General features: G+C 42.6%; 1 protein-coding gene across 1 annotated transcript in view; it reads left to right on the forward strand.

Moving 5' to 3' along the window:
• Sbf (SET domain binding factor) overlaps window positions 1–16673 on the forward strand; it is a 107325-nt gene that overhangs the window by 87952 nt on the left and 2700 nt on the right. The window contains exons 29-39 of the mRNA XM_028314302.1: window positions 968–1103; window positions 1937–2119; window positions 8467–8637; window positions 9866–10069; window positions 10768–10922; window positions 11870–12017; window positions 12796–12990; window positions 13963–14092; window positions 15527–15653; window positions 15902–15981; window positions 16265–16347. Of these exons, the coding sequence (XP_028170103.1) occupies window positions 968–1103; window positions 1937–2119; window positions 8467–8637; window positions 9866–10069; window positions 10768–10922; window positions 11870–12017; window positions 12796–12990; window positions 13963–14092; window positions 15527–15653; window positions 15902–15981; window positions 16265–16347 (1612 nt within the window). The remainder of the gene's footprint in view (window positions 1–967; window positions 1104–1936; window positions 2120–8466; window positions 8638–9865; window positions 10070–10767; window positions 10923–11869; window positions 12018–12795; window positions 12991–13962; window positions 14093–15526; window positions 15654–15901; window positions 15982–16264; window positions 16348–16673) is intronic.

The following is a 16673-nucleotide window of genomic DNA, read 5'->3' on the forward strand; positions in this document are numbered from 1 at the left end:
TTTGGCATACACCACAAAGGCTTCCTCAGGCCAGGCTCATCTCTATACGTGGTAACGGAGAAGGGCGTGGCGTGCGCATTAGCGGGCACGGAGTTAGTCCCCGCGGAGTACCCGGAGGCGCGCCACGCCAAGCACGCCTTCAAGAATCTCAGGCGCGCTGCCGTCCCTTCTGCACCGCCTGCACAACTACCTGACCATAAGGGCTTCCTCAGGTTAGTAACAATACGTCATCGGTAGGTCATTTAGTCTCCACTTCAAGAGCACGGCCCTCTAATTCACTAGAGGCAAATAGGATTTGGCATACACCACAAGGGCTTCCTCAGGCCAGGCTCATCTCTATACGTGGTAACGGAGAAGGGCGTGGCGTGCGCATTAGCGGGCACAGAGTTAGTACCAGCAGAGTATCCCGAGGCGCGCCACGCCAAGCACGCCTTCAAGAAACTCATGCGCGCCACCGTGCCTTCCGCGCCGCCTGCGCAACTACCTGACCATAAGGGCTTCCTCAGGTGAGTAATATATTGGACTATTCCCACCTCTCGTTTCCACCGCTGCAACTCCTGTGTAACCAGGATCTACAGCTTGACCGCCAATAAAAATCCAACCAGTGAAGGTCAAATCTGTCTGGAAAGTTAAACTGTCATTGGACCCGCATCGAAATTAATCAGAAGAACATAGGAGGAGTTAGAAGTTAAATTCATCCTAACAGCAAAAAGACAGACACATCCCTCATAAATCATAACAAAGTGGTCATTTAGGTCTCCACTGCACGACCTGTTTAATTCACCAGAGACAAATAGAGGGTTTGGCCTTAACCATAAGGGCTTCCTTAATTCGGAGTCATAGAGTCATGGTCATCAGATCATTTAGTCTCCCCTTCACGACTTTTCTAATTCATCAGAGGCAAATGGAGGATTTGGCGTACACCACAAGGGCTTCTAAAGAATTCTAACGCATGTGTTCTTCCCAGGCTGATAGAAGAATCCGGCTGGCTGTGGCAGCTGAGGCAGCTGTTCCAGCTGTCTGGTGCCGTGGTGGACCTGCTCGACATCCAGGGCTCCTCCGTGCTGCTCTCGCTCGAAGACGGCTGGGACGTCACTGCACAGGTATGGATATAGATCTTTTTTTACCAGCGTAAGTGAATAACGGGACTATTCCCACCACTCGTTCCCACCGCTGTAACTCCTGTGTAGCCAAGATCTACAGCTTGACTGCCACAAAAACCCAACCAGTCAAGTTTGTCCCGGGGGAAAGTTAAACTGTCATTGGACCCGCAACGAAATTAATCAGAAGAACATAGGAGGAGTTCGAAGTTAAGGTTCGACTTCCCTCTATTACAGCGTCGTAAAGTGAATAAATAGATCGATCACTCAAAGACCTTCAAGGGAGAAGATTGCTGGACAAAAACCTTTCCCAAGGATTTCCGCAACGACTGCGGACTGATCCTGCGCTACTCTATCCAGCAGCGACCTTCGTCAAGATAGTAGGTCCACCGACTCGGATGCTTGATGATGCCTACACGACGGTTTTTGGTCTTTCTTCAGGCTCGAAATCTCTTCTGCTTCAACAGCTATCAGTTCCACGAGTCATGTTCCACCATTGTTCTTATTAAAATGAATTAAATTTTGTTTTTGCATTGCTATATGGCAACGTGATATTTTCATCGTGTCCCGTAGTAGAGAATAAACACTACCTGATGATATATGCCATAAGTCTTAGCCTAAGCGCAGACCACCGATTTTTCGTCGGCCGATAGATTAGTCGGACAGTAAATCAGTATGGGCATGTTTGGAAGTGCGCACATTACACCGATTTGGTACTGGCCGATTCTTCATACAAATTAGAATCGGGCCCAACTATCGGCCAACTGAAAGTCGGTGGTCTGCACATAGGCTTACTCAACTGTAAGCCACGTGACTAACACCAACCTTCCCCGCAGATATCATCGCTAGCGCAGATCTGCCTGGACCCATACTACCGGACCCTCGAAGGCTTCCGGATCCTAGTAGAGAAGGAGTGGCTGGCCATGGGCCACAAGTTCCAGCAACGCAGCAACATCGCAGCGACGCCGCAACAGGGATTCACGCCCACCTTCCTGATGTTCCTGGACGCGGTACACCAGGTGAGTGGTGGTATTTGATAAACTAACCAGTAAGTTAGCAAATAAGGTTATGTACGTATACGTGACACGTACAGCGGCGTTAGAAAAGTAGAAAACAGTTCGTTCTATGTTACGATTGGAATAATGTATAGTTTGGTCTGCGAGCACGTAGAATTTTGTCCAATGACCCCAAGCTACCCATCCTTATCGCTCGCGCGTAATTATGTTGCTGTCGCGCTCGCACACCCACTGCGGGCGCTCGTCGCACAGTCGCGACAGCAATATAATTACGCGCGAGCGATAAGTATGGGTAGCTTGGGGTCATTGGACCGAATTCTACGTGCTCACAGACCGGGCTTTAGTGTCACGAATTATTTGACGCTAACTGTACGTGCACGTATCACGCACGTATGGTTTTTTAGTACGAGTATAAGAGTAGGCTGTGCGTTCACCATTTTAATCTGATTGCGTTAGGTTAATGTCGGACGTTTGTAAGTGGTTTAACTAAACCACTTAAACTCGTCTTTATGTATGTACTGCGGAGATTAATAAATACTTATTTTCATGTGTGTGATGTGAGCAATAGCGTAATATTTACATAGACTTGTGTACTACTATAACTATTGTGTATTTTGTGTTTTGTGTTTAAAGTGTATTTTCTAGTCTGTTTAATAGCGATCGTCGTGTAGCATCATTCGCAAGGATACATTGGTGAGTCGTAGCTAAATGTAAAGTAAATGCAATGTTGTATTTTTTTTAAATTATTTTGAAAATGTGAACTTATTGTTAAAACATGGATTTTGTTTGAAATCGGTGCTTTAACAATAGTTCAAGACTCTAAAGCTGCTATTAATTCAGCTATCCATAAAACCCATAATGCACCACCATTAGTACAGTCACGGAATGAAAAGGTTCGTCAGTTTTCAAATTGATTCCTTCAACGAATCGCGAGCACATATTACCTTTTGAAACTATGTTACAGAATAATCTTGAGTTAGAGAAAATAATCTTTAACTTTTCGTCAGTAAAGTTCAAAATTATTCAGATGTTGATGTCAAAGTTGTTTGACGATTTATCTTGTCAAGAAGATTATTATGATTGATAAACTAAAACCTTCTTGTTGGTTCAACCTGCCATTATTATTTCTATTAAATAAAAAAAACTATTGTCAATTGGTCAATGTCATCATTGCATTGCACTGATTTTATTTTATTTTATTTTTCTTTATTCAGAAAACCACAGACTGATGGATGATTCAGAAAAAACTGATGGGATAGAAAAATAAACAAGCAAAACCTTATTCGTTAGCAAACGTCATATTTATTTAAATGTTAGCAGCACTGTTTCTTGCACTGTTATGTTGGCAGGTTTGACTCTTACAGTACCTAGTGCAAGCGAAAACCGACACTAAGGTGACGAACCTTTTCATTCCGCGACTGTACATTCAAAACATGTCTCGTGTTGACGTCACGCTTTCTGGCGCAGACGTTCGATTATCAAATGAAAGATTCGTTTAAACTTTTGCGACCTACCACAAGTTAAACACGCGTCGAACAACTGTTTTAAAATGGCATTTTCTTCCATACGTCAATTTAAATTAGTGTTTAACGCGCGTTCAATTTTTTGTGGTTTCTAACAATTTTGCCTTGCCAGGCTTAAACTCAACTTGCTCTTTAGTTAGGACCCCTTAACTTGCAAAATATGTCCGTGGTGCATATCCCTTTTAAATGAAGGTAATAAACCTTTTTGTCATCTGTCTCCTGCTTTGCCTTGGAGGGAAATCGATTATAACCATCGAACTCCTCCTATTTACTTCTGATTAATCGTGCGGGTAGATAGAATTTATCCCCTGGGACTACTCAACCTTCACTGGTTGGGGTTCGTTGGCGGTCAAGCTGCATCTCCTGGCTACACAGGAGTTGCAGTGGTGGGAACGTGTGGTGGGAAAAGTCCCGCAATAATTATATTTATTAAAACTATAATTACATATACCGATTTAATAAGTTTAAGGCGTTTACTTTGGATATTAATAAGAACGCTTTCACATTTAGGCGACTTTAGCAGCGCTGCAAACGCGCTGCCGATAATTTAATATTATATGACAGTTGATGCCTGCCTTCACATTACAAAAACGCCGCTGACGCGCTGCTGTCGCGCTGCTGTCGCGCTTCTAACGCCTTAACCTGAAAGCGCTCTAAGGGATTTTGCTTTGTGATAGTTGTATTTTTTATATACAGGGTGTTAGGTAAATGGGTATATGAGCCGACACTAGCCCATGTTAAAATTGGCATATAAATGGTATGGTGAAGTCAGAATAGTTTCCTTTTCAGCAAGAACTCGAAGCCACTTGGATAAATCTCGAAGACTTTCTCTTCCTTTGCCAAACATGTTCAATTCTGGGCACAAAGAATTGTACATGTTGGCGAATGTTGAGGCATATCATCGTATGTGAACATCAAGATTGTACTCAAGAACATGAAAATAACATGTTTTTTTGTTTCTGTTTTGTGTTTTCTTTTCAGCAAGCACTTGAAACAAACTGAAAACATTTGAAGACTTTCTCGCCATTGGCCTTGTATGCCCAGCTCGATCCGCAACATACGGCAAATAATATTAAATGAAAATGAAAAAACATTTATTCAGTATCTTTGAAGTTAAAATATTGTTGCAAGTGGCTGGGGTCTCCTTTTAAGTATAATACCTGTATTAGGAGGCCCCGCTCTTGAAATGATCAGGCAAATCATCGTATGTAAACACCAAGATTATACTCAAGATCACGAAACAAAGTTTTCTGTGGTTTGTGTCCAACTACAGATCGTTCCATCCACGAAGATGCGCCCACCATTCTTTCGCTAATGCTTGAGTGTTATCGGTACACGCTAAATTATCCATGAGTGCACACGCACACTACAATAATGACGCTCAGATTGCTCGGATCAAACTCCCCGCACCCCGCGCTTCCCTCGACCAAAAATTGGTGGGGCGCGTCTTCGTGGATGGCACGATCTATAATAGTTTTTTCAGCAAGCACTTGAAACCTGAAGACATTTAAAGACATTCTCATCATTTACCTACGAGTGCAATGACATGTTTATTGGAATAGAGAAGTTTCCAATTTTTTTCTATTAATAAAACTTGAAAATATAAGTAAAACCAATAATAATTATGAAAGAATTATGAAAATATCTGAAGTTACAGGTTTTCCAAAGTTGCGCATAACAAATATTTCGCGCTATTTGATCGGTGACGTCACGGAACACCTTCGGAGTACAAACAGTGAATCACCCCTGGTCCAGTGCTGTTAACAGGTCCAATTTTTAAAAACCTCTTTTAATTTTTCAGCTAGTGTCACTCAAGATTCTTTCTTAGTAAAATTTTGTAACCTTTTTTTGGCATATCCCAGACAAAAAGAAGAAGAAGATTTTGACATTAGTGTCATCTCGACAACGTGCCGGGGGTGTTAAGCATTGTGGGGTTGAAACTAGAACGGGTGGCGTGAATCACGGCACCGCCCTATGTTTGAGTTCCACTTGAAAATATGTAGGTAATTTAAATAATTAATTTCTCAGACATTTCTTGATGGATTTAAAAAAAAATTCACCGTCTTTTTAGTTTTGGTCTATATCTAATCCCATTTAGTGAAATATAATGTTTTCAACACCACGAAACTTCTTTATTGTACATGCAGTCGTAAACTGAGCTTTGTCGTCGCACGATGAAGCTCAGTTTTCGACTGTGTGTTCAGAACACACCAAGTCAACACCAAGAACACTTCTCAAGATTCAAAATAATACTGCTTCTCTTTTGTATATGCTTTTTTTCAGCAATTCAGATGCAAGAAGGAGAAAACGATACGTTCTCACCCTTTGCCTTTTACTTTAAAAGCCAACGTACTTGGATTTAAAGTAATGGCAGATGTTGAGGCTTATCATCGAATATTTCGAACGAAAAATCTCAAGATTAATTTAGATGTTTTAAAGTTCCTAGTCTGTCACTAACTTCAGGTACTTATATTGTTTTTAAAAATGTATTTTATAAAATTCATGGAGTGAAAATATGTAATATAATTTGATGTGTACCATTTTTGTGTGCCGAATTTTTTTCTAACGTGTTTTACAGTAAGACGAAGGGTTAAGTACCGTCATCAAGAGCTGCCAAGAAGACCACTGCTCGTCCTTCGCTGACCATGTTCCACTCATGCCATTGAATGGAACACGGCAGCGAATGACGCGGCCTATCGTCGTGGGAAGGAGTCGAAAACGTAATTTTTGAACAGACGACTGCACATAAGGGTATACTTGTTTGTCGCAAAATAGCAGCTAATACTATACGCGGTGTTTTTTATAGTTGATCAAAAAAGGGGTTGATTCTATAGTTCTAAAAGTCTGATCGCCGAGCACATAGAATTTCGTCCAATGACCCCAAGCTACCCATCCTTATCGCTCGCGCGTAATTATATTGCGCCGGACTTTATGACTCAGCCAGTGCCTGAGGTATGGGCGCGGCACGGGAGGGGTGACATTGACATTTATGATACATACAAATCTGAAGCCTCACTGACGTCTCAAAAACACCCTCCCGTAACGCTGCCATATCTCAGGCACTCGAAAACGTTAAACCTATACTAAAGTTAGCTTGGGGTCATTGAACGAAATTCTACGTGCTCGGCGATCGGACTTTACTCGATCTTTTGCTGATGAGAATTTATATGGAAAGCCTTTTTTAGTATTTGAACTTCGGGTCTTCGGTCCCTTGGAAAAAATTGTTGCATTTGAGCAGTAGAATCAAATCTTTTTATCTGATCAGGTATAAAAATAAGACACTGTTTATACAATAACTAATTAATTACCTTGATATGCGGTCGTCTGTACAACTTTGTATTATACGAGAAAGCTTACGGTCGGGTACCCACTAAGTTCTCAAATTTTGGATAAAATTTGACAATTTATTGGCCTGCTCGTCTACATGACCTCGCAACCAATCAAGACATTCCAGCAAAAAAACAATATGATTTCTTTAATCAAATGTGTGCTATTGATTGTCACTTTAATTTATTCATCACATTTGTATGCCTGCTCTGATGTATTAAGTTAAATGAAAATTAGTGTCTTCTCTTTCATGTCATTCCATATTTTTTATTTTGACTTTTTCTGTAAATTGTAAACCTACTGTAATATGCTCATCATGTGCTTATACTGTGTACTGTATAATGATTGTTACTGTGTCATTTATCATTACTTTTATGTGCCTGATTTGATGCAATATGTTGAATGAAAGTTTGTAACTCTTCTGTAAATTCTCTATGTATTTATTTTGACCTTTCCTGCAAATTGAGTTTATAAAACTGTTTGTACTGTATGTTACTGTATTAGACTGTGTTAGATTATGATTTGATTCTCGTTAAGTTTTGCAATCTTATGAATGGTGCTCACATTAATTTTAATTTGCATTGTAAACTGTAATATTGACGTTGAATGTTGAATCTTATTTCTAAGCCATCTAATTACTTTCAAGTTTAAGGCTGAGTTGCACCATCAAACTTTGACTGTAACTATAACGATAACCGGTGTTTTTTGTATGGAGTTTGACAGAATTTTTTGACGATTGTCAAAGTTAAAGTAAGATGGTGCAACCCAGCTTAAGAATACGAAATCTTGTTATGTCCCCATAGGTATTTATTCTGTGAAAGTATCTCATTTCACATTCTATGTTGAGATATATGCCACCCTAGATAAAGTTACAAATGTGACAGTTGTAATTCCATAACCGCTTTGCACCATCGTGTTCTTTAAATTGATAAACTATTATAGCAGCTTTGTACACCTGCTGTTATTGTCTAGCCCGAAACAAAACAATCAAACTTCGCTGTATTAAGCAATATCGGAATGAAAACTGTCACAAATGTTACTTCTTTCTCTAAGAGTAGGCGCACACCGTTGATATTTCGTCGGCCGATAGTTTAGTCGGGCAGTTGATCAGTGTGGGCATGTATGGGAGTGCGCACACTACGCCGATTCGATTTGGCCGATTCTTCATACAATTTAAAATCGGACACAACTATTGGCCAACTAAAAATCAACGGTGTGCGCCTACTCTTAGAGAAAGAAGTAACATTTGTGACAGTTTTCATTCCGATATTGCTTAATACAGTGAAGTTTGATTGTTTTGTTTTGGGCTGCAGACATTAACAGCAGGTGTACAAAGCTGCTATAATAGTTTATCAATTTAAAAAACACGCTGGTGCAAAGCGGTTATGGAATTACAACTGTCGCATTTATAACTTTATCTTTTCTTACTCTAAACGCACGTCGCGAGGGTTGTCCCTTTAGTCGCCCCCATTCTCCCTCCTAACTGGCGTCCCTATTCAGTTGCAGAAGCAGTTCCCGCTATCGTTCGAGTTCAACGAGTACTACCTGCGTTTCGTGGCGTACCACAGCGTGTCTTGCCGCTTCCGGACCTTCCTGCTGGATAGCGAGGCGCAACGAGCGGAGCTTGGGATCACGGCGGCGGACGATAAGCGCGCTGATACCAGTCGACTGGTGAGACATTTGTACTACCATATCCTCAAGGTCAATGAGTACTACCTGCGTTTCGAGGCGTACCACAGCGTGTCTTGCCGCTTCCGGACCTTCCTGCTGGATAGCGAGGCGCAACGAGCGGAGCTTGGGATCACGGCGGCGGACGACAAGCGCGCTGATACCAGTCGACTGGTGAGACATTTGTACTACCATATCCTCAAGGTCAATGAGTACTACCTGTGTTTCGTAGTGTACCACAGCTTGTCGTGCCGATTCCGGACCTTCCTGCTGGATAGCGAGGCGTAGTGAATGGAGCTTGGGATCACGGCGGCGGACGACAAGCGCGCTGATACTAGTCGACTGGTGAGACGTACTACCATATCCTCAAGGTCAATGAGTACTACCTGCGTTTCGTGGCGTACCATAGTCGTGCTACTCCAGAACCTTCCTAACGGATAGCGAGCTTGGGATCACGGCGGCGGACGACAAGCGAGCTGATACTAGTCGACTGGTGAGACATTGTTACTACCTTATCCTCAAGGTCAATGAGTACCACCTGCGTTTCGTTTCGTACCATAGTCGTGCTACTCCAGAACCTTCCTAATGGATAGCGAGCTTGGGATCACGGCGGCGGACGACAAGCGCGCTGATACTAGTCGACTGGTGAGACATTTGTACTACCATATCCTCAAGTTCAATGAGTACTACTTGCGTTTCGTGGCGTACCACAGCGTGACGTGCTACTCCAGAACCTTCCTAATGGTTAGCGAGGCACAGCGAGCGGAGCTTGGGATCACGGCGGCGGACGACAAGCGCTCTGATACTTGTCGACTGGTGAAATGACACTTTTACCACCATCTCTAAACATCTGGTAGCAAATCCTCGTGCTTTCGTGGAGACTAAATGACATAATGATCACGTTGATGATGATAGTAATAACCGTTGTGTGGTACCTATAGTAGCCCGAAAATGTGTAGTCTAATGTGATGAGTATTCTGGCAGAGTAGAATAGTACCACAAAGAAAACATGAGTTTTCCAGTACGTCAGTGAAAGAGAAATCCTCCCATTTGCCTGATTCTCAACCTGATGATGAATGTGCTGTAGACTTAGCTTTGCACAGTTTGAGGATAGTTCTCCGCATCTTCCTTTATCTTTCAACAGTACCTTCCTAGAGTATTGTAACACTATGATGTACCCTGACTACTATGAAGTAGTCAGGGTACAAATAAACAGTATTTTCTCCTCCAGGGCGTAGAAACAGGCGCGGGCTCAGAAGAAGAATGCGTGGGCGGGGTGCCCATGGGCCCCGGCGGCGCGGCGGGGGCCGCTGGGTCCTACGGCAGCTCCCCTCGAGCCACCTTCGGCCAGTCGCTCTTCGACTACATAGACAAGCAACACCAGAAGAGCCCGGTGTTCTACAACTTTCTGTACACGCCCGATCTTGATAATCCAGTAAGTCGTCTCACATTTTGATGTAACAACCCTATCTCCAACGGTCCACGATTCCGTTGATCTTTTTTTCCCACTGGGTCAATGAAATGTACAAATATATTTTAAATTTTTTGCAATAATTATGATTCCTAATGGGTCCACGAAACATATCCAAAGCACGATTAATTTCCATCCTTATTACCCAGTGGTGATTGTACCGAATATGCTCATGGACCCGCTGAAAAAGAAAATGCTTTTTTTTAATGTCATGTCATGTTTATAATTTCATTCCATTCAAAGTATAAACTTACATCTTTTGAAAACAGTAGACCTGGGGACCTTTGGGAATAACCCACCCAATCAAACTATAGATTTCATTTTCAATCAAGCAACAACAATCGTTGAAGCAACACCTTCGTAGAATATAATTTGGCATTTATGTGCAAACAAATAATATAGAATTTAATTGACAGCGAATTGTCTATGATGAGACTTCAATAAGGTTTTGAGTATAAAGTGAAAACCAAAATTGAGGATACTGAGACCGTTCACTGTCAGCTTTTGTCGGAATTTGGATGTCGTAAGAACTAACGGCAGAGTTATGGCCAAATCCTTCATATTTAGCCTCTGGTTAACTAGAGGTTCGTTCTTTTGCTGTGGAGATTATATAACCTGATATTTGACATTGTTATTGAACAAATCCAAACCGTCGGTTGTAGGTTCTTCGGCCGGTATCAGCGATCAACTGCTTAGAAGTGTGGCAGTACTACGTCAGCGAGGAGTTGAGCCATGGAGCGCCCTACGACCTGGAAGCACTCACACCCACCACGCCTGACATCGGCGAGCCGCAGCAGAGGCGGCTGGTCACCGCTGGGTGAGTCTGCAGATGTTTTCTTCTTCCAGCAGCATCTTGTAGCCAGGTTCGACTCTTTAGACACAAATATGTACGTCGGCAAGGCGCAGCAGAGGCGCCTGGTCACCGCTGGGTGAGTCAACAGTTGTTTTCATCTTCTAGCAACTTCTTGTAGCGAGGTTCGACTCTAGAACCAAATATCAACGTCGGCGAGCAACAGCACAGGCGCCTGTTCACCGCTGGCCGAGTCTGCTGATGCTGTCTCTCACAGCAGCTGCCTGGAGGCTGGCAGTACTACGTCATAGGCGAGCCGCAGCAGACACGGCATCACCGCTGGGTAAGTCTGCAGATGTTTTCACCTTTTAGCTATTTCTTATAGCCAGGCTTGACTTTTTAAACCAATTATCTAATAGGTTTAAAAAGTCAAGCCTCGTATCTACGAGTAGGTATGCAGCTACTAGGTGGACCGGTACGATCTATTAACTAAAGGTCGCGGGAAGAATCTGGATGCGGGCAGTGCAGGACCGTTCATTATGGAAAACCTTGGGGGAGGCCTTTGTCCAGCAGTGGACATCCTTTGTCTGAAAAGACGACGAGGTATGCAGCTTAAACGTAGTCTAAATGTTAAGGTCTGTGGGGTGCCACATTAACCCTTGAGTAGCCGTATTTGTGACAATGACATATGGGCGGGGTACATAGGCAGGCCGCACTCGTTGGAGTGACGATCGATTATGACGATGTTGTGGGAAGCACCTGGGTGCGAGCAGCGCAGGACCAGTCATTGTGGAAATCCTTCGGAGAGACCTTGGTTCAGTGTTCTTTGGTTAAAACGATCGAACTGTTTAATGAAGATTTAAAAAAGCACAAGATTCCAAAAACAGAACCAGTTTTAATTAATACCTCTTTTTCAGCTACGAGATACCAATTCCAGAACAGGCCTTTAATAAAACTTATTTTTCTCTTGTTAGCTATGACAGCACGTGGCGTAGCATGCCCGACGCGTTCTCAGGACTGCTGGAGCGGTTGCGACAGCTGGAATTAGAGCTGGGCCACCTGCCGCAGAAGTGGCGCGTGCGGTGGGACCAGCTTGAGCTGCCCAATACACTGGAGCTGCAGGTATGCTTATATCTGTGTGGATTAAGAAACGTTTTTGCTATGAGCTTATGTACAAACGTTTCTTAATCCGTCGGCTTTGCCAAAGTTTATTGACACGATTTTAGATGGAAAATCTTTAAATAATATTTTAATTAATTAAAGAGTATAAATAATACATAATAACACAACAAGCAATAAGTTACTTACTAGAATAAATACATTTATAAAATGTCTTGTGGCGCCACTGTCAATTGAGTTTTGTTCAATAGCGCTAACTGGAGAACACAAAATATTGACAGGAAAGTAACTTGTCAATGGCTCCAACTAGAAACGCAAATATGACGCATTCTCATTAGTGTGACTGGTGCAAATGTACTATCGGCCACAGTTCCAGCTACCCATTTCTGTTTTTTCTCTCGCTCTCATCAAGTGGTGATTCTTTGCTATAGAACGAGACGACATGGCCGATAGAGTCAGCGTCAGATAGATCGAAGCGTCTAAAATAGCCAAAATGGTCTGATATTCATTATTTAAGCTCGCAACTACATCAACGCGTGCAGATCGCCAACTCCGGCGCGATCAAAGGCCAATGACAGGTCGCGCGACGCATGACAGTTCTCGCGACTGGTGTCACGCGTTGATGTGGTTGAAGCATTAGTTCAATGCGCGCTTTGATCGCTTCGGTCTATCTGATGATGACTGGTACAACAATGTCCTTATTTTATCTGATGATGACTGGTACTACAATGTCCTTAATTTATCTGATGATGAGTGGTACAACTATGTCCTTATTTTCTAGCGAGTATCCTCCATGTCGTCGGGCGTGGTCAGACGCGCTACGCTGGCGGCACACAAGCGCGGCACCCGCTCGCTGCTGGCGCGCGGCCGCCTCGCCGCCGCGCCGCCCGCGCCCGCCCACCGCTGGGCAACCGCCGCCTCCGCCGCGCCCGCCCGCTGCGACCAATGCCAGGACCTGCTGTGGGGGCCGCTCAAGGTAGGCTGCTGCCAGTGGCATCAATGGCTGCGAGTGTCACTGTCATCAATGTCAGGGAGTGTCATCAATGTCAGAATGTCATCAATGTTAGGGAGTGACATCAATGTCAGAATGTCATCAATGTCAGGGAGTGACATCAATGTCAGAATGTCATCAATGTCAGGGAGTGACATCAATGGCTGCGAATGTCGTCAATGTCAGGGAGTGACATCAATGGCTGCGAATGTCGTCAATATCAGGGAGTGTCATCAATGGCTGCGAATGTCGTCAATGTCAGGGAGTGACATCAATGTCAGGGAGTGACATCAATATCAGGGAGTGTCATCAATGGCTGCGAGTGAAATCAATGTCAGGGAGTATCATCAATGGCTGCGAGTATCATCAATGGCTGAGTGTCATCTCAATGTCAGGGAGTGTCATCAAATCAGTTGATTGTACCCCAACGAGTTTCATCAATTAATCACATTGAGCTGAACCAAGAAGCTGTATTTGGGATGTGTAAAGGTGTTTTTAACCAACTTCAACAAAAGGAGGAGAAGACGTGTGCTTTATTCAAGACATGTATGTTAACATTACCCCACGAGACTTGTTTCTTGTCCTCTATTTATTAAAGACGTGTATTGACTATACTTTCCCATAGACCAGTGATGGCCAAGGGGTCGAATGCGGCCTACCGGTCGACCGCTAAGACGATTTTGTAGCCCGCGAGAGTTAAATAAACTGAACTTATTTTAAAATGTACCTATTCGCGCCAAGAACACTGACTATCTATCTACCTGTAAATATCACACACTCACACGCTTCGGTCGGTTCTAGTAACTTGGTAGTATTGTTGTTGCTAAAATGTTTTATTTCAGTCTTCTAAATTCTACTTTATAGTCGACCGCAAGAGGTTTTCGGGCATAAGTAGACCTCACATGTCAAAAGTTTAGACCACCCCTGCCTTAGAGCTAACCGTTTGTTGTCTTCCAGGCGGGCGTGCGGTGCGTGGACTGCGGCGCGGCGTGCCACGAGCGCTGCGCCGACGCCTTCGCCCTCCCCTGCACCAAGTACAAGGCGCCGCCGCCGCCCGACCGCGAGCCGCACCTCGCCGTCACCAACAGTGAGTATTTTCAATCTTAATTCTTGGTCTTAAGGCGCCTTCATAATTACTATAATATCCTGCAAAAATGACATGCGACGAAGCGGCTGCCGCTAAGTTCAAGAATAGGCTAGATGACAAAATTTCAATTAATAATCCGTCGGATAGATAATTAGAAAATATTAGACTCGTATTCATTTATTTATTTATTTATGAAAACCAAGGTTACAGTCCTCTCAACTTAAGCTGAGAATTGCATTTGTGTGAGTGCACACCGATAGTTTAGAGTGGCAATCGGCTTGAAGCGCGGCGCGTCCCGCGCATGGTTTATTATAGCAAGCGGCCTGAAGCGCGGCGCGTCCGCCACGCACCGCTTCCTTGTCGCTCACATACTTCACTTCACCCCCGGTACTGGTAGCAGATACGTGTAAATATTAGTGAAATGGCTCCTACTGTAAGTGAATTTCCTGTACGAAATCCATTAAGCAGCCAAGTGAAAGAAATTTTATGCAAATTGAATACGTATTTTAAAGGTGTGAACGAAAAGTTTTTAGTCTGTTTTAATTTTGTAATTTTATAAAGTTTGTCTTTTTGTTGTATTTTGTAAGGCTGGCTGGACGCCCTCTCTATAAACGGTGCTCTCAGAATATCAGCGTTGAGGTACTTCGTGCCTTGGCATATGCTGAGCGAGGACCTGTTTTTATTTATTTATTTATTTAAAAGGATGTGTCAAGTGTCGTTACATCGGCCCAATTGGTAGCAAGTATTTTATAAACTTCCTTTTAATAAAACATTAATTTTATTTGTATGTGTTTTACTAACTGTACTTAGGCGATCACTCACACAAATGCAATTCTCAGCTTAAGTTGATAGGACTGTACAATGTATAATAATGACAAGTTAAGCAACAAGTAAAACACTTATCCCACAGTATTTTTTATTTTCTTTTATAATTAAATGATGACAGTGTTTAAATGGCGCGTTACGTCACGCCTATGTAGAATGTTTACTTCGAAGAAACGTCACGCGACATTTCAACTCAATAATACTGTAATTATTCGATTATAAAAAAAAAAGTGTCCAAAATTTTTTTTTATCTGTTGGACGGAGTAAATAGAATTTCGTAATACTGTAATTATTCGATTATAAAAAAAATATATATTATCCAGTCATCATACCAATTACTGTAGTGTCCTTCAAAAATGTAGTATAGTACAGACGACACATTAAGCTAAATACTGTGGCATTCTGTGTTTAGTTCCTTTCTTTGTGAAAAGAACACAAAAAATCAATTGAGAACACGTGGAAAGCCGGATTTAGGTCTTTTGAAAAATATCACTTAGGACCAGGTGGCCAAATTTGTATTCTCACAATGACCCTACCTATATACACCCACGAAGTTTGTCTAACGCTCTTCCGAACTCCCTGGTACTAATGGTATGTATGTGTTTGCAGGCGTGTCAACTCTACAATCATCATCGCAGCAGTACTATGAACAATTCTCATCAAACGTAGCCGAGAACAGAACGCACGAGGGACATCTCTACAAGCGTGGTGCTCTGCTCAAAGGCTGGAAGCAGAGGTAAGCATTACCAGGATACCTTCAGGGTTTTTTAGGCTTTCTACTTAGAATCTTACAGAATCCATAACTTCGAACTCCTTCTATGTTCTTCTGATTAATTTCTTTGCTGGTTCAAAGACAGGTTAACTTTTTCTTTGACAAACTTGGCCTTCACTGGATGGGTTTTTCTTGGCGGTCAAGCTGTAGATCCTGGCTACACAGGAGTTGCAGCAGTGGAAATGTTATTTATCATTTTATTTCTATTCCAGATGGTTTGTATTGGACTCGATCAAGCATCAACTGAGATACTACGACGCGATGGAAGACTCCCATTGTAAAGGATTTATTGGTAAGTACTTTATCGTTATTTAAAATCAGCAGTAGTAGCCACTCCTTCATGACGTATACGTAGTTTCGTGTCTATTCGTTATTATAACTCTCGAGTCATAACGCATTTTTGGCATCTCACTTTGAAAGGGATAAAAACATTTGAAATTGGAGTAATGTTAATGGGAGTTACCCCCATTATCATAATACAGACAGACAGTTACTTTCGCATTTATAATATTAGTATAGATGAAATTGAAACAATAATATTAATATTGTTATTGACATAAATGATTATTCCTCAGATCTGGCTGAAGTGATAACAGTGACGCAAGCGCCGCCCGCGCCCGGCCCGCCCAAGAAGTGTGACGACAGATCCTTCTTCGATGTGAGTTCTTTTTATTATTCCTTTCGTTTCAGACAAATGACGTCCACTGCTGGACAAAGGCCTTCACCTAAGGATTTCCATAACGCACGGTTCTGCGCTGCCCCCATCCCGTTTCTTTCAATTTATTTCTAACTTAGATTTATATTGCAGCAAGATATGAGATACAGAAATGTGTCTTGAGTCATACGTCAAAATCAAAAGAAGGCTTTGTGTCTTTCTACCGACTTATGCCTGATATGATACTGTATTTTTTGACTAAAGACTAAAAAAAGGTCTGTCTTTACAAATGAAAAGAAAGGGAATGTTCGTTTCGAATCAAATGAACA

This window comes from Ostrinia furnacalis, unplaced genomic scaffold (assembly GCF_004193835.3).
Source record: "Ostrinia furnacalis isolate ACB-3 unplaced genomic scaffold, ASM419383v2 OfSCF4658, whole genome shotgun sequence".
Lineage (NCBI taxonomy): Eukaryota > Metazoa > Arthropoda > Insecta > Lepidoptera > Crambidae > Ostrinia > Ostrinia furnacalis.